Source organism: Globicephala melas, chromosome 5, assembly GCF_963455315.2.
Source record: "Globicephala melas chromosome 5, mGloMel1.2, whole genome shotgun sequence".
Taxonomy (NCBI): Eukaryota; Metazoa; Chordata; class Mammalia; order Artiodactyla; family Delphinidae; genus Globicephala; species Globicephala melas.
In genome coordinates, this window is record NC_083318.1 from 75,098,449 (window position 1) to 75,117,414 (window position 18,966).

At 36.6% G+C, this 18,966-nt stretch overlaps 1 protein-coding gene across 2 annotated transcripts in view; it reads left to right on the forward strand.

Moving 5' to 3' along the window:
- Positions 1–18,966, forward strand: part of CEP135 (centrosomal protein 135) — an 86,048-nt gene that overhangs the window by 13,163 nt on the left and 53,919 nt on the right. For both annotated transcript variants that reach the window (XM_030880606.2, XM_060299386.1), the window contains exons 4-8: positions 1,263–1,430; positions 3,864–4,005; positions 6,113–6,197; positions 15,493–15,621; positions 17,542–17,757. In XM_030880606.2, the coding sequence (XP_030736466.1) occupies positions 1,263–1,430; positions 3,864–4,005; positions 6,113–6,197; positions 15,493–15,621; positions 17,542–17,757 (740 nt within the window). The remainder of the gene's footprint in view (positions 1–1,262; positions 1,431–3,863; positions 4,006–6,112; positions 6,198–15,492; positions 15,622–17,541; positions 17,758–18,966) is intronic.

The following is an 18,966-nucleotide window of genomic DNA, read 5'->3' on the forward strand; positions in this document are numbered from 1 at the left end:
CGATACGTGGGCCTCTCACTGTTGTGGCCTCTCCCGTTGCGGAGCACAGGCTCTGGACGCACAGGCTCAGCAGCCATGGCTCATGGGCCCAGCCGCTCTGCCGCATGTGGGATCTTCCCGGACCGGGCCACGAACCCACGTCCCCTGCATCGGCAGGCGGACTCTCAACCACTGCACCACCAGGGAAGCCCAAATTTTGTGATTTTTAAAATGCAATATTTTTGCCCTTTTTATTTTATATGTAAGAAAGGCTAGTCTACCTTTAAAACTGTTGATTAGAAAATGTGATAGTCATCCTATTGACACCTCTTGAAATATTGTAGGGTGTGTTGAAGAGTTTCCAAGAAGGAAAGTAAATTTGCATTCCATAACTGTATTCATTTTTACTTTATGTGGATTAAATTTTTAGAATTAAAATTGCTGTAGAGGGCCCTCCCTGGTGGCACAGTGGTTAAGAATCCACTTGCCAATGCAGGGGACATGGGTTTGAGCCCTGGTCCGGGAAGATCTCACATGCCGCAGAGCAACTAAGCCCGTGCACCACAACTACTGAGCCCATGTGCCACAACTACTGAAGCCCATGTGCCACAACTGCTGAAGGCTGTGTGCCTAGAGTCCATGCTGTGCAACAGAAGAAGCCCGCGCACCGCAACAAAGAGTAGCCCCCGCACGCTGCAACTAGAGAAAAGCCCGCACATGGCAACAAAGACCCAACGCAGCCATAAATAAATAAATAAATAAATTTTTAAAAAAATTGCTGTAGAAAATATTAAATGCTGGAACTGAAGAAATGTTCTTGAAATAACTTTTGTTTTTCTCTTAACTGAGAGAAAGCCATGTATCTGTCGTTCTGATTCTTTAATATCCCGTCTTTGATCTGGAAGGTAGAATTAGAATGATTTCAAAGGTACTGGGCAAAGGGTAATTATATGGCTAACTTATTATAAAATCTTCTCATATTCAATAGGAAGCCCTGTCTGATACCTGGCATGAATTCATAATCCCTTAGCTTCATATTCAATTTACTGGATCAAAAGTCATGATTTATATTAGGCTCATACCACAGAAGAAAAATATAATTCCTTTTTGTGCTTAGTGACTTATTTGCAGTTTGTTAATAGTGGTAGAAAAGGTATAGCCTTTCTAACAAAGCATACATGAGAATCAGGTGGAGCCTTTCAAATTACTATGACTTTTTGTATTTTGTGAAATGGAAGAATTTCTAGATTGCAAAATACTCTTTGAATCTTTTTCATTTTAAGAGTTGAAAACCACATTGAAAAAGTGTGCACGTGAAACAGCTGATCTGAAATTTCTAAATAATCAATATGTTCATAAACTCAAACTTTTGGAGAAAGAGAGTAAAGCTAAGAATGAAAAAATTCAACAACTTCAAGAAAAGAATTTGCAAGCTATAGTACAAACTCCAGGTGAGTCTGTTCCCTCTCAAAACAAATTGTACGTATGTAATATTTTAAAGATATTAGAACTGTTGACTGAAATGGGACTTTGGATTTTCATGCTTAGACTTTAGTATTTGAAAAGATGTACTTGGCTAGTCACAAAAACTTTTAAATTTATTTCTGAAGATCCAGCTTATATTCTATACATGTGCTTAGAAATTTATGTAATAATAACTTCTTAGATACAAGTAGTCTGGCTTCAGTGCCCAGAGTTTTATTTCCTTAATCATTAATTTAAATTCTTTTTTCTATTATTTTTATCATTATTATTATTTCAGTTATAAAAGTAATTCATACTCATTAAAGAATTTGGAAATGATGTACTTTCTTATTTCTTAGTTTTACTCTGTTTTTTTTTTTTTTTTTGCGGTACGCGGGCCTCTCACTGCTGTGGCCTCTCCTGCCGCGGAGCACAGGCTCCGGACGCGCAGGCCCAGCGGCCATGGCTCACGGGCCCAGCCACTCCGCGGCATGCGGGATCCTCCCAGACCAGGGCATGAACCCGCGTCCCCTGCATCAACAGGCGGACCCTCAACCACTGCGCCACCAGGGAAGCCCTATTTTACTCTTTTTAGCTTTATGCTCAGTAGTTCTCAAGCAAGAAAAAAGAAATGATGGGGTATATGCAGAGTTGGTGGTTGTCTGGTCATAAAGTCAGTGGAACAATCTCCAGTACTAGTAACCAGATCATTGAGATGTCTAAACCATGGGATTAAGATTATGGAAGTAAGTGAGGTGTAGGAAAGTGCTGAATTATGAGACTAGGTAGAGACTGAAGTAATTTGGTCAGAATGAAGATTGCCATCAGAAGAGAGTTGAAGATCTGGGCACTGGCACAGTTCTAACCAGTGACAAAGTCCAGGCGTAATCATGTTATTGTGGGCCTATAGCTGAGTGAAGAGGAGACTCATGAGAGTTGAGGAATTGTGAACCGAGGGGTCAGGGTCGGGGAGGAATCAGTGGGATTTGAAATGGCAGGAAGTGAGTTGGAGAGGGAGGACCATGAGCCAAAGGCAGAAAAGATGGAGAAATGTGGGAGAAGATCTCAGAAGTACCTAGAAGATTAAGAAAACAAAAAAGGATTCTCTGAGAAAAGAGAGGGACAGATTCAAGAGAGATTTAGGAGGTGTAATCTCTAAAATTTAGTGACTGAATATGGTAGACTTGGGAAGTAGAGGAATTCCTAAATTTCTGTTAGAAGGGAATGAGTGGGTGGATGATGGTAATATTTCTTAAGGTAGAGAATGTGGAAAGCAGAACAGGAGTCCACCCTCCACAAAGGGTGTGTTGAGTATGTTATACCTACAGGACATTCACACTGAGATTTCTAGTATGCAGTGGGATATGTAGATCTGTTCTCAGCAGTATGATCCCAGATGGAGATTCACATTTGGGAATCATTGGAATATCATGAGAATTGAAGCTCTGAATGTGGTAGGAATTATCTAGTAAGATTATGTAGACTGGAAAGAGAGGAGAACCAAAGACAGACCCTAGGAAAATTGGCATTTAAGGCACAGGTGGAAGAAGAGGGTCTTTGAAAGAAACTGAGGAGCAACCAAGGAGGAAAACCAGGAGATAAGGGAAGAAGAAAATGGTTTACCTGTTCAGGTGTGTATACAAGCAGGTCATTTAAATACTTTTGACCCAGTTTCTTCATCCTCAAAACAAAAGATTAGGAGTATAAGAAATTTGTTAGGATTCTAATGAAGACAAAGTTGAGAGTTATGTTTGTTCTTTGTGAGGGTCGATTAGTTTTTCAAGTACATGTCTAATCTTGGCCAGATACTGGAAAAGGTAAATTATCCATGTGGCTTGGACCAAGGCAGGATATATCTAACCATAAAAATAAATTACTCCTGCTAGTTTTAAGGATAATTGAGACAATTTACTAATTAAGAAATTATACTAATTCAGGGTATACTTTCTACTATATACTAATTTGGCTTCTTAAAGTTTCAGTTATCTTCTCCTTTGGCATTGCTTAATAAGCATGTTTATTTTAGTTATCACTACCTTAAGCTCCTCGTTTGACAGTTTTCTGCTGGTGATGATTTCTTGAGCTCATAATAGCGAATACCACAAGGCACACTCAACTTTCATCTTGCCGAAGTCTGGTCATCTCTTGGAGGAACGGATTAAATCTGGGCATATGTACCAAGCATGCAGAAAATAAAGCTTGTTTTATAACCATATCTTGTTGAGGTTTTTAGGAATGCATTGTTTAAAGATCAGGTGGGTATTTATATATAAGGGAGAAAACATTTTATCAGTATGTAATATGAGCTAGAGACACACTTTATAACTAAAAGGCTAACCTTCTGAAATATTTAATTCTAAGACAGTGTTTTGTTTTGTTTTTAATTTTTTTTTTTTGAAATACACATTTGCTTTTTTTAGGTGGCAAGAAAAGAAGTATTGCTTTCAGGCGCCAGCGTATGCAAATTGATGAACCAGTCCCTCCTTCTGAAGTCAGTTGTTACCCAGTTCCTCAGCCAGATGACCCTTACATTGCAGACCTCCTGCAAGTGGCTGATAACAGGTGCATTAAATAATTCTTTGTTGGCTTCAGTTAATTGATCACTTGGTTCCCCTTCAGTCTCTTCATAGTAGGGCTTCTGTCTTCTTAACTAGCGTATCTCTGGTGCCTAGCACAGAACTTTGCACAAGCACTCAGTAAATGCTTTCTGAGTGTATTCTGAATATAGAAGGTTTTTACTTGTTTTGAAACTTTTGATTTCAAAGAGATCATATATCTGATGTTTCTGTCCATATTTGATTTAAAACAATTTAGTGCCATCTAGAGCCTATTTCAGTAGAGTTGCTTTGACATTTAGTTTCATCACCCAGTAAATCTTTTACAGACTCCTTATTACTTCAGATTTTTGTCAAATACCAGTAGACATGAGTAGACTTGTAACTGGCTTTGAAATTCTGCTTCATGATTCTCTAACTGTATATGTTGGTATTTCCTTAAATTGGAATCAGATATAAATTGTTTTAATTAAAACTTCATTAAGTTCTCTGGAAAAGGCACTATGTAACTGTTCTGGGGATGTAAAGATGAATAAGGTGGTGTTGCAGCTTTTGAGAAGCTTATAACCCAGTATAATAAAGATGAGACAAAGGAATACACAAAATGCCATTAAGAAAATTATAAGAGGTACAGAGGAGTGAGAGAGCACTAGTGACAGCCTCTGTGGTCTTAGCTGCAGAAACAGTTTAAAGTACGGAACACACTAGTGGAAATGGTTAGTGCAGTTAGCTTTTTACTTTGTAGATTATGCAGAGAATATGGGGGAGTTTTCTACTTTATTAATCTCAATATAGCAAAAAAAAAAAAGACATTGAGGGACCAATTAGGATCTTTTAGCTCAGTTCATCTCACACAGTATTATGTACCTGTATTTATATAGTTATCTGACCTTACCCATGAAATATCTCGTGTTTTGTTTTTATGGTACAGTTATAATCTAGGACTTAGTGTGTTAGTATTATGCAAGAAGTTTTTGGGGGCTACATGTGTTATCATTTTCTGTCTTTTTCTTTCACCTTAATGTTCTTCTTCATTCTTCTTTTCTATCAAACCATCATAGGTAGCATTAGTCTCTTGATTATCTTGTTTGTTTTAATTTGCATGTGCACATTTAACTGTATTCAGAGTCATTCGTGCATATGTAAGTGTGGTTGCATACATACTCCTCTCCTACACCTAGATTGGTAGGAAATGTTTGTTCCAGTAATGGCAGGGACGAGCAGTGTTTAGCCTTACTCACCCCTACTCCATGGAAAATCTCTTTTTTTTTTTTTTTTTTTTGCGGTATGCGGGCCTCTCACTGCTGTGGCCTCTCCCGTTGTGGAGCACAGACTCCGGATGTGCAGGCTCAGCGGCCATGGCTTCACGGGCCCAGCCACTCTGTGGCATGTGGGATCTTCCTGGACCAGGCCATGGACCCGTGTCCCCTGCATCGGCAGGCGGACTCTCAACCACTGCGCCGCCAGGGAAGCCCCTCTCTTAAAAGCAGACCTGGCTTCAGGCTTTATTTTTCCGGTATGAAAGTGGTTGTGTCATATTTATGTTAATGCGTGGCAAAGTTTGATGTAAAACAAATACATTTGGGCAGTTGCAGAATTCAGATAATTTAGACAAATCTTGTTTCTCTTAGAATTAACGAGTTCTGGAAAGGAGTAGGTTTTTTACTGTAGTTACTTGGAAAGTGGTAGTATTTCTCAATATTTTTCTTTTTTCTAGGATTGCAGGATAGTTCATTAGAAAATACAGGGTCATGTAGGATCCCTTATTTCACTTTATAATATTGTGAATTTTGGACTAGACGCTTAGTTCCCTGAACCTGAGAATTGGCAACAGTACCTGGAAGAGTTGTCCTGAGGATTAAAATGCAGTAGTAGGCATAATGTATCTGAGTTTCAAATTATTTACCACTCAATTTTTTATCTATTCTTGGAAAATTAAATCTGCAAGATGATGTACTCTATGCCGTGGCTTCGGAACCCTTTGGCACAGCACCTCCTACCTCACTGAGAAACAAAAAGTAGAGGGTTTTTAAGAGAAGGCATGTAGTTTAATTTCTTGTTATTTTGTATTTCTTAACAAAAGTATATTGACATTAGTTATAAATGTGTTTCAGAATTCAAGAACTTCAGCAAGAAGTCTACCAGTTACAAGAAAAGTTAGCAGTGATGGAAAGTGGACTGAGAGATTATAACAAGCAGGTAGGATTTTTATTTACTTGCATAGTAGGTGTGATTGTATGTGAAATTAAGTTATATTTGATATTACTGATACTGAGTTTTTAAAACAGCTCTTCTTTTTCATAAATTTGTTAATATTTAGAATTAATAGATGGAATGGCTTAGATGGCTTCAGGGCATTCAGTCCATTCCCTTCATTATGCATGGAGGTGAATAGTAGTTTTTTGTTTTGTTTTGATTTTTTTAAGGTGAATCATCTGTCTCCCCAAATATAACCATATTAACTGTTTCCATCTCAGGAGGTATTTTATTAAAGTGTGTTATGCTTTGTAATGGTATTTTAAATAATTTTTTAATCTTACTATAGATTTTGTCATTTTGAATATAAGGCTCTTCGAAAGTTACTTTTCTGTGTTACCATATTTGTTGCATGTTTTTTGCTACAAGCACTAGTACCCCATAACACAGTTTTCTGAAGAAGCAGGGGAATTAATAGATGCAGAGTTAGATTATAACTTTAACAAGCTTTGTTCTTTCCTACTTTCTGTTGACGTCTTGGCTAAATTCTGACTTGGATAATTATAGGCTTTCTTTCTTAACAGCTTACTGAAGTTTAAATTGGGTAACATGTTTTTCATTTTCTGCACATGACTACGTTTTTTTGGAGTGAAGAAATCTGCACATACAAATATAGATGTAACTTATGTGTTGGTGTAACTGTTAAGTTTATAAAGTACTTTGAAGATTACTTGGATAAAATGGAGTTAAAAGGAATTATAATGTCAACCAAAAAACTTACTTCATGGAGAGATGTTGAAGATATCAAATATGCACATGAGATGAATTGTATTGATATTTTTCAATTTATATTCAGTCATTCTTTCATCATATTTTTTTCCAAGTACTTTATGAACATAAACTGACCAATCTTTACTATCTCTGCATGAGGTGGCTGGGGTGTTTGGAGAAAATAACCTGACCATTCTGATTGAAACCACCAATCTATTGTGGTTATCAATCTTGATTGAGTCCACTGTGTTCCCTATCAGTTTTTTTTTGTTTGTTTGAACTTGTTCTGTTTTTCTCAGCATATATTCCAGATTTTACTGTACTCTTCAAGCTCTTTCCCTGGACTATAAGACCCTCCTTCTCAGGATATCACCTTTTTCTCAATTTCCTATCTCTGCCCCTTTAAAATGAGCAATATTCACACTCAGGCTCTCCTTAAGACTTAGTGGGTAGGGTGGTACTTCTTCCTGTTTAAGGTTTAGTCTTTCTGCCTATGCACTTGGCCCCATTTCCTCTCTTCTCCTTAGGATATTGCTTTAATCAATTATTCTTCAACAAGCTTACATGGCCGCTTTACAATTATAAATTTTTTAGTCTTCTTAACAGTCCGGTGAGGAGGCATTAGTGTCATCACTAATATCCCGTTAAAAATCTCTTTTAACTACTTTTCCCTCTTGCTAATTAATGTTTTCTCCCTCATAAGTACTTCTCTAAAGAGTATCTTATTCTTCTTTCTCTGCTTCTTCACCTCCTGTTCACTCCATAACCTTTTGCATTCTGGCTTCTGTCCCACACTTTATAAATTGACCTAGTAATTGATACCACTGACATCAATTGCTACCTCCAGAAGGATACTTTAAGTCTTCATTTTTGTGACCCACTCTGTAGTATTTGACATCATTCATAATTTTTCTTTGAAACTCATCCATGGCTTCATTTTCTGTTGGTTTTCCTTTTCTTGCTTTTTTTTTTTTTAACCTCTTATAATATCTTCTTTGCTTTTTTCCTTTGCCTGCTCCCTAAAATATCACTGTCTCTCAAGACCCTGTCTTTGACTCCTTCTCCTCTCCCTCTGTGTTTTCTCAAATAGTCTCATCCACTCTCTTAGTTTATTACCTGAATACTGATGGCTCCCCAGTGTCTCAGGCTCAGACCTCTCTGCTGAGGTCCAGACCCATATACCCAACTTGACACTGGGCATTTTCACTTGGATGAATGCTCTCTGTACACATATGCCTAGTACTGAACTTCCCAACTTCTGTCTCAAATCTCTTTTTCCTCCTATATTCTCTACTTTGGTTGGGAGCATCAGCATTTGCCCAAGCCAACATTCTGTAGTCTTTCTAGATCTCATTCTCCTCCTGTCACACACCACTCCCATGCTCTGTCAGTTCTGAGTGCTTCTTAAACTTACTACTTCTGCTCTGCCCTATCCCACTGGCCCTAATCATCTCTCATATATTCCTACAATGGTCTTCCTGCCTCTGGTCTTATTCTTATCAAATTCATCCTTTAGTCCAGAGTAATATTTCTCCCAGCGAAGTATTCAGTGCTTATCATAATTAGTTCCTGCCTAATTCTTCAGACTCATCTCCAACTATTAGTTTCCTCGCACATTACAGTCCAGTCATACTGAGTCATTTCTGCTCTCTCAAACATATCGTGTTGCTTTATGCTTCTCTGTCACTGCCGGGAACATCCCTCCTTTCTTCTCTGACTAGCATCATTTATAAGTTTTTTAGACTTGTTTATTTGATAAGGCCTTCATTAATTTCGATAGAAATGATTGTATAATGGAGTCTAAATCACTCTATTCCCTTGACTACTTTGGTACCGTATACCTATTTCTATTTTTCTACCATTGAATAACATATTAAAGCAATTATTGGTTAGCTTGCTTGCTTTTCCTGTAAAGCTGTGTGTTCCTGAAAGTAAGGGACTGTGTTTTATTCATCTTTGTATACTTAAGAACAAAGCTCAATAATTGTTTGTTAAATTGAATACGTGGTTTTTGTTTTCAAATTTTTTGGAAAACAAAACCAAATATTGAAAGTGTGTGGGGTTTTCTTTTTTTTTAATATTTGAATTTTATTTTATTTATTTTTCTATACAGCAGGTTATTATTAGTCATCAATTTTATACACATCAGTGTATACATGTCAATTCCAATCGCCCAATTCATCACACCACAATCCCCCCACCCACCCGCGGCTTTCCCCCCTTGGTGTCCATATGTTTTCTCTTTACATCTGTCTCTCAACTTCTGCCCTGAAAAATGGTACGGATGAACCGGTTTTCTACGTTCCCATACATGCGTTAATATACAGTATTTGTTTTTCTCTTTCTGGCTTACTTCACTCTGTATGATAGTCTCTAGATCCATCCATTTCTCAACACATGACCCAATTTCGTTCCTTTTTATGGCTGAGTAATATTCCATTGTATATATGTACCACAACTTCTTTATCCATTTGTCTGTCGATGGGCATTTAGGCTGCTTCCATGACCTGGCTATTGTAAATAGTGCTGCAATGAACATTGGGGTGCACATGTCTTTTTGAATTATGGTTTTCTCTCGGAATATGCCCAGTAGTGGGATTGCTGGGTCATATGGTAGTTCTATTTTTAGTTTCTTAAGGAGCCTCCATACTGTTCTCCATAGTGGCTGTATCAATTTACATTCCTACCAACAGGGCAAGAGGGTTCCCTTTTCTCCACACCCTCTCCAGCATTTGTTGTTTGTAGATTTTCTGATGATGCCCATTCTAACTGGTGTGAGGTGATACCTCATTGCAGTTTTGATTTGCATTTCTTTAATAATTAGTGATGTTGAGCAGCTTTTCATGTGCTTCTTGGCCATCTGTATGTCTTTGGAGAACTGTCTATTTAGGTCTCCTGACCATTTTTGGATTGCGTTGTTTGTTTCTTTAATATTGAGCTGCATGAGCTGTTTATATATTTTGGAGATTAATCCTTTGTCCATTGATTTGTTTGCAAATATTTTCTCCCATCCTGAGGGTTGTCTTTTCTTGTTTATGGGTTCCTTTGCTGTGCAAAAGCTTTGAAGTTTCATTAGGTCCTATGTGTTTATTCTCGTTTTTATTTCCATTACTCTAGGAGGTGGATCAAAAAAGATCTTGCTGTGATTTATGTCAAAGAGTGTTCTTGCTATGTTTTCCTCTAAGACTTTTATAGTGTCTGGTCTTACATTTAGGTCTCGAATCCATTTTGATTTTATTTTTGTGTATGGTGTTAGGGAGTGTTCTAATTTCATTCTTTTACATGTAGCTGTCCAGTTTTCCCAGCACCACTTATTGAAGAGACTGTCTTTTCTCCATTGTATATCCTTGCCTCCTTTGTCATAGATTAGTTGACCATAGGTGCGTGAGTTTACCTCTGAGCTTTCTATCTTGTTCCATTGATCTATGTTTCTGTTTTTGTGTCAGGACCATATTGTCTTGATTACTGTAGCTTTATAGTATAGTCTGAAGTCAGGGAGTCTGATTCCTGCAGCTCCGTTTTTTTCCCTCAATACTTCTTTGGCTATTTGAGGTCTTTTGTGTCTCAATACAAATTTTAAGATTGTTCTAGTTCTGTAAAAAATGCCATTGGTAATTTGATAGGGATTGCATTGAATCTGTAGATTGCTTTGCGTAGTAGAGTCATTTTCACAATGTTGATTCTTCCAATCCAAGAACATGGTATATCTCTCCACCTGTTGGTATCATCTTTAATTTCTTTCATCAGTGTCTTATAGTTTTCTGCATACAGGTCTTTTGTCTCCCTAGGTAGGTTTATTCCTAGGTATTTTATTCTTTTTGTTGCAATGGCAAATAGGAGTGTTTCCTTAATTTCTCTTTCAGATTTTTCATCATTAGTGTATAGGAATGCAAGAGATTTCTGTGCATTAATTTTGTATCCTGCTGTTTTACCAAATTCATTGATTAGCTCTTGTAGTTTTCTGGTGGCATTTTTAGGACTCTCTATGTATAGTATCATGTCATCTGCAAACAGTGACAGTTTTACTTCTTCTTTTCCAATTTGTATTCCTTTTATTTCTTTTTCTTCTCTGATTGCCGTGGCTAGGACTTCCAAAACTATGTTGAATAATAGTGGTGAGAGTGGACATCCTTGTCTTGTACCTGATCTTAGAGGAAATGCTTTCAGTTTTTCACCATTGAGAATGATATTTGCTGTGGGTTTGTCATATATGGCCTTTATTATGTTGATGTAGGTTCCCTCTATGCCCACTTTGTGGGGAGTTTTTATCATAAATGGGTGTTGAATTTTGTCAAAAGCTTTTTCTGCATCTATTGAGATGATCATATGGTTTTTATTCTTCAATTTGTTAATATGATGTATCACATTGATTGATTTGTGTATATTGAAGAATCCTTGCATTCCTGGGATACACCCCACTTGATCATGGTGTATGATCCTTTTAATGTGTTGTTGGATTCTGTTTGCTAGTATTTTGTTGAGGATTTTTGCATGTATATTCATCAGTGCTATTGGTCTATAATTTTCTTTTTTTTTTTTTGTATCTCTGTCTGGTTTTGGTATCAGGGTGATGGTGGCCTCATAGAATGAGTTTGGAAGTGTTCCTTCCTCTGCAATTTTTTGGAATAGTTTGTGAAGGATGGGTGTTATCTGTTCTCTAAATGTTTGATAGAATTCACCTGTGAAGCCATCTGGTCCTGGACTTTTGTTTGTTGGAAGATTTTTAATCACAGTTTCCATTCCATTACTTGTGATTGGTCTGTTCATATTTTCTATTCCTGGTTCAGTCTTGGCAGGTTGTGCCTTTCTAAGAATTTGTCCATTTCTTCCAGGTTGTCCATTTTATTGGCATAGGGTTGCTTGCATTAGTCTCTTAGGATGCTTTGTATTTCTGCAGTGTCTGTTACAACATCTCCTTTTTCATTTCTAATTTTATTGATTTGAATCCTCTCCCTCTTTTTCTTGAGGAGTCTGGCTAATGGTTTATCAATTTTGTTTCTCTTCTCAAAGAACCAGCTTTTACTTTTATTGATCTTTGCTATTGTTTTCTTTGTTTCTGTTTCATTTTTTTCTGCTCTGATCTTTATGATTTCTTTCCTTCTGCTAACTTTGGGTTTTGTTTGCTGTTCTTTCTCTAGTTCCTGTAGGTGTAAGGTTAGATTGTTTATTTGAGATTTTTCTTGTTTCTTGAGATAGGCTTGTATAGCTATAAACTTCCCTCTTAGAACTGCTTTTGCTGCATCCCATAGGTTTTGGATCGTCGTGTTTTCATTGTCATTTGTCTCTAGGTATTATTTGATTTCCTCTTTGATTTCTTCAGTGATCTCTTGGTTATTTAGTAATGTATTGTTTAGCCTCCATGTGTTTGTGTTTTTTACTTTTTTCCCATGTAGTTCATTTCTAATCTCATAGCGCTGTGGTCAGAAAAGATGCTTGATATGATTTCAATTTTCTTAAATTTACTGAGGCTTGATTTGTGGCCCAAGATGTGATCTATCCTGGAGAATGTTCCATACACACTTGAGAAGAAAGTGTAATCTGCCGTTTTCAGATAGCATGTCCTATAAATATCAATTAAATCTATCTGGTCTATTGTGTAATTTAAAGCTTCTGTTTCCTTATTTATTTTCATTTTGGATAATCTGTCCATTGGTGTACGTGAGGTACTAAAGTCCCCCACTATTATTGTGTTACTGTCGATTTCCTCTTTTAGAGCTGTTAGCAATTGCCTTATGTATTGAGGTGCTCCTATGTTGGGTGCGTATATATTTATAATTGTTGTATCTTCTTCTTGGATTGATCCCTTGATCATTGTGTAGTGTCCTTCCTTGTCTCTTATAACATTCTTTATTTTAAAGTCTGTTTTATCAGATATGAGTATTGCTATTCCAACTTTCTTTTGATTTCCATTTGCATGGAATATCTTTTTCCATCCCCTCACTTTCAGTCTGTCTGTGTCCCTAGGACTGAAGTGGTTCTCTTGTAGGCCGCATGTATATGGGTCTTGTTTTTGTATCCATTCAGCAAGCCTGTGTCTTTTGGTTGGAGCATTTAATCCATTCACGTTTAAGGTAATTATCGATATGTATGTTCCTATGACCATTTTCTTAATTGTTTTGGGTTTGTTTTTGTAGTTCCTTTTCTTCTCTTGTGTTTCCCACTTAGAGAAATTCCTTTAGCATTTGCTATATAGCTGGTTTGGTGGTGCTGAATTCTCTTAGCTTTTGTGTGTCTGTAAAGCTTTTGATTTCTCCATCGAATCTGAATGAGATCCTTGCCGGGTAGAGTAATCTTGGTTTTAGGTTCTTCCCTTTCATCACTTTAAGTATATCATGCCACTCCCTTCTGGCTTGTAGAGTTTCTGCTGAGAAATCAGCTGTTAACCTTATGGGAGTTCCCTTGTATGTTATTTGTCATTTTTCCCTTGCTGCTTTCAATAATTTTTCTTTGTCTTTAATTTTTGCCAATTTGAGTATTATGTGTCTTGTTGTGTTTCTACTTGGGTTTATCCTATGTGGGACTTGCTGTAGTTCCTGGACTTGGGTGGCTGTTTCCTTTCCCACGTTAGGGAAGTTTTCGACTATAATCTCTTCAAATATTTTCTCGGGTCCTTTCTCTCTCTCTTCTCCTTCTGGGACCCCTATAATGCAAATGTTGTTGCATTTAATGTTGTCCCACAGGTCTCTTAGGCTGTCTTCATTTCTTTTCATTCTCTTTTCTTTATTCCATTCCGCAACAGTGAATTCCACCATTCTGTCTTCCAGATCACTTATCCGTTCTTCTGCCTCAGTTATTCTGGTATTGATTTCTTCTAGTATAGTTTTCATTTCAGTTTATTGTATTGTTCATCTCTGTTTGTTTCTTCTTTAATTCTTCTAGGTCTTTGTGAAACATTTCTTGTATCTTCTCGATCTTTGCCTCCATTCTTTTTCCAAGGTCCTGGGTCATCTTCACTATCATTATTCTGAATTCTTTTTCGGGAAGGTTTCCTATCTCCACTTCATTTAGTTGTTTTTCTGTGGTTTTATCTTGTTCCTTCATGTGGTACATAGCCCTCTGCCTTTTCATCTTGTCTATCTTTCTGTGAATGTGGCTTTTGATCCACAGGCTGCAGGATCGTAGTTCTTCTTGCTTCTGCTGTCTGCCCTCTGGTGGATGAGGCTATATAAGAGGCTTGTGTAGGTTTCGTGATGGGAGGGACTGGTGGTGGGTAGAGCTGGGTGTTGCTCTGGTGGGCAGAGCTCAGTAAAACTTTAATCTGCTTGAATGCTGATGGGTGGGGCTGGGTTCCCTCCCTGTTGGTTGTTTGGCCTGAGGCAACCCAACACTGGAGCCTATGGTGGGCTCTTTGGTGGGGCTAATGACAGACTGTGGGAGGGCTCACACCAAGGAGTACTTCCCAGAACTTCTGCTGCCAGTGTCCTTGTCCCCACGGTGAGCCACAGCCACCCCCCCGCCTCTGCAGGAGACCCTCCAACACTAGCAGGTAGGTCTGGTTCAGTCTCCCTTGAGGTTACTGCTCCTTCCCCTGGGTCCCAGTGCACTCACCACTTTGTGTGTGCACTCCAAGAGTGGAGTCTCTGTTTCCCCCAGTCGTGTCGAAATCCTGTAGTCAAATCCCAGTAGCCTTCAAAGTCTGTAAGTCTAGGAATTCCTCCTCTCGCTGCTGGACCCCCAGGTTGGGAAGCCTGACGTGGGGCTCAGAACCTTCACTCCAGTGGGTGGACTTGTGGTGTAAGTGTTCTCCAGTCTGTGAGTCACCCATCCAGCAGTTATGGGATTTGATTTTACTGTGATTGCGCCCCTCCTGCAGTCTTATTGTGGCTTCTCCTTTGTCTTTGGATGTGGGGTATCCTTTTTGGTAGTTCCAGTGTCTTCCTGTCGATGATTGTCCAGCAGCTAGTTGTGATTCTCGTGTTCTCCCAAGAGGGAGTGAGAGCACGTCATTCTACTCCGCCATCTTGGTTCAGGTTGTTTTTCCAGATTCTTGTATGTGAATTCGTGGTTGGTAGTGATGTTTTTAATCATAGTCTGTTGTTTTCTAAATAATAGATAATTAATTAAATTCACTCCAGCCTCATATCCTTTTTAATATTGAGTTTCAGTAGCAAATCACTTTCCTTTGTGTTTTACGTTCATTTGTTTATCCCACATTTATTCCACCAGGCAGTGAAGTAGTTCAGACTCAATTCCAGTAGTTAGTAGTTTCTTTTTATATAAACATTGCCTACTCTTAGAGGAGGAAAAAACAAAACAAAAAAATTAGGAAGAATCTCTTCAATAAAAATACTTATGAAACCTATGTTGACAGTTCTTAGGTTGATATTTTCTGTGTATATTTTTGCTCTGCATAAATGCATTTCGTAATCCCATTTATGTGTGGGTATATATATGAATGTTAATCTTTTGTATATATTGTGGGACCTAAGAAAAATGGAAGTATATCCAAATAAATGTTTGTCCAGTGTTAATCATGTCAGTTGAAAACCCGAGTTCTTAAAATGATAGCACGACTTTATGTCTTCAGATTGAACTAAGAGAACGAGAGATAGAACGACTGTCGGTTGCATTGGATGGGGGTCGCTCCCCTGATATCCTTTCTCTGGAGACTAAAAATAAAGCCAACGAAAAGCTTATTGCTCATTTAAATATTCAGGTAATGAGTTTTATAATTATTTCACTGAGCATATGAAACCATAAGTGTTTATAATGGTCTGTGGGTTTGTGAAAGTGACAGCGTTGTTTTCTTGGCTATTATTTACGGTGGAAAAAATTTGATGGAGTCAAAGTATCCAAAATTGGGTACAGCTATTGAAAACTCATGTTTTTTAAGAATATTTAATGAGGTAGGAATATATACACCATAATGATAAATATTTAAAAGAAGAGAATAAACCATAGGTAAAATGTAACCTTCAATTTGCTTTAAAAAAAAATGTGTGTGTGTATAGAATTGCTGACTAATAAGAACCTGCTGTATAAAAAAATAAAAAAAAACTAGGTGAACACACACACACACACCAAAAAAATGTGTGTATGCATTCAGAAAGAGAAAACACTAGAAGAGAATACACCAAAGTACACTAGCAATGTTTATCTTTGTGTGATGGGATAGTCTTCTTTATGATTTTCTCCATTTTCAAAATTTTTATGACAGTATTTCTTTTATAATATATAAAAGGTGGTTTTTTAAAATAAATATAAAAATTAAACATATAGTTTTCACTTACCTATGTAGTGGTTTCCCTTGTCATGCATTTGACCTAAGAGTGAAAGAACAAGAGACTTCTATGAAGCATGACAAATGACCTTTAGGAATTTATTTATTTGTTTTTTAATTGAAGTATAGTTGAGTTACAGTGTGTGTTAGTTTCTGGTATACAGCAAAGTGATTCAGTTATATATATTATATATTATTCTTTTTCATATTCTTTTCCATTATGTTTTATTACATAATATTGAATATAGTGCCCTGTGCTATACAGTAGGACCTTGTTCTTTGTTTTATATATGGTAGTTTGTATCTGCTAATTCCAAACTCCTGATTTATCCATCCTCCATCCCCTTACCCCTTTGGTAACCATAAGTTTGTTTTCTATGTCTATGAGTCTGTTTCTGTTTAGTAAATAAGTACATTTGTATTATTATTTTTTATTCCACATATAAGTGGTATCATATGGTATTTGTCTTTCTCTTTCTGACTTACTTCATTTAGTATGATAATCTCTAGGCCCATCCATGTGTCTGTAAATAGCATTATTTCATTCTTTTTTATGGCTAGGTAATATTCCGTTGTGTGTGTATATATATTTACACACCACAACTTCTTTATCCATTCTTCTGATGGACATTTAGGTTGTTTCCATGACCTTCAGAAATTTAAATGTCACTGCTACCTAGACTGCAACCAGAATAGAGTAAGCCCCAAATATCAGCAGTAACTCTCGAGCAGTGCTGTTCAATAGAAATAGGATATGAGCCACATATGTAATTTAAAACTTCCTAGTAGCCTGATTAAAAAAGTAAAAAGAAAACAGATGAGATATATTTTAATAACGTATCTACCTAAATATATCCAAAATATTACCATTTCAACATGTAATCAATGTCAAATATCATTGCAGCGTTTTACTTTTTTTTGTACTAAGTCTTTGGGATCCTGTTTGTATTTTACATTTATAGCACATCTCTGTTTGGACTAGCCACATTTTAAGTGCTCAGCAGCCATGTGTGGATGCTAGTGGCTACTATATTGGACAGCACTCTAGACTAATATTATCATCGTAGTGATAATCTTGTCATATTTTTAAAACTCTGCATTGGGAAAAAGTTCACACAAATTTCTTACTTATCCTTTCCGTCCATGCTTGAAAATTGAAGACAGTGGATATATATTTTTACTAAACCACACATTGTCAGTTTTGCAAATAGAAACAGTATAAGTTTGCAAATGTAAAAGAGCTGGGGTTTTAACTTTTGGGTTTTTTTTAAATATAGTATTTTGAAATATTTTGGAAGTTCAGTATTTTAATAATTTTCCAATTTATATACCTTATGAATTACAAATTCAATTTAGGTTGACTTTCTTCAGCAAGCTAATAAAGACCTGGAAAAGCATATACAAGAGCTTATGGAAACCAAGGAAACAGTAACTACTGAAGTTGTTAATTTAAGTAACAAAAATGAAAAACTCTGCCAGGAATTAACTGAAATAGACCAGTTAGCACAGCAGTTGGAAAGACATAAAGAAGAAGTGCTCGAGACTGCCGACAAAGAACTTGAGGAAGCAAAGGTGTGTCTAGGTTGTGGAGGTGCTCATTAATTCTCCTAGAGTATGGTGAGCTTGAGACCTTTTGATGTCCTATTCAGGCCTTTTGGTTTGTTTTGTAATTCACGTTTTTCTAAGGTGTTGTTTACATCCCCTAAATTCTTGCCCTTTTTCTAGTTGTTTGTCTTTCTGAAGCACATCTCTTCCTAGGACAGCTCTCCAGACTCTATCCTCTTTTTCTACAAGATTTTCATCTCTGTCCTTTTATCTCTGCATTGTGAGCAGGCTTCTGAAGTTTGTCCTCTAGGTCATTTTTGTGCTCATGAACCTTTAAAGGTATTTTTTAAAACTGTGTATGTCCTTGCACATTTTTAAGTTGATAGCTAACATTTTTCATCTTCAGGTTTAAATAGATGCAAAGGATGTAATTTCTAATCAATTGTAAGTATTGATCTCTTAAAACTGTCATATCATTCTTTTAAATATAGCCAGTATAATCCAAATGACCCTTCTTGAAATCCTCACAAAATTTTATCCTATTTTAACATTTTTATGCTTGAATATCTTTTTATAATAACTCATATCAAATGTCTCTGCAGTTAAAAAAAATACATGAATTGAAATTTTTTATTTTAAAAAATGTCCTGCGACTGTAAGGTTCAGAGTGTTAGTATTTTCCTCTAAATAGTGTTATCATTATAATTATTAGTAATCAGTGGATCAAAGTGACAACTGTAGTACAAATGTTGATAAATACTTATTAAATTAAAAAGTAAAATTTTATTGGAAATACATCTCTTAGTAAGATATAATGGGAGAAAATAGTGTCTTAATCAAAGGCTTCGGCCAGCTCCAACATTTCAGGTTATCTTTTTGTCTGGTGCTTCGGAAGTTTTTTATAAGTAGAGATAGAATTACATTAGATGCATGCCCTTCTTTTGAAAAGTGGAGAAAAGGCAGTTTTGGAAGGGGAAGTGGGAAAGAAGAACTCACATGATACCTAGAGCACAAGCAGGTTCTCAGGTAGATAATTTTTAAGAAGGACTGTATGTGCAAATTTAAGAATCCAGTTATTGATTCCTTGAAACTATATATACATATATAAAATATATATTGTAAATAATATATTATTTGTGTATGTGTGTGTGTGTATATATATATATATATATATATGATAGTTTTACATAATACTTGGATAGTCTTTATGTTATCCCAGGAATGAGTATAACCTAG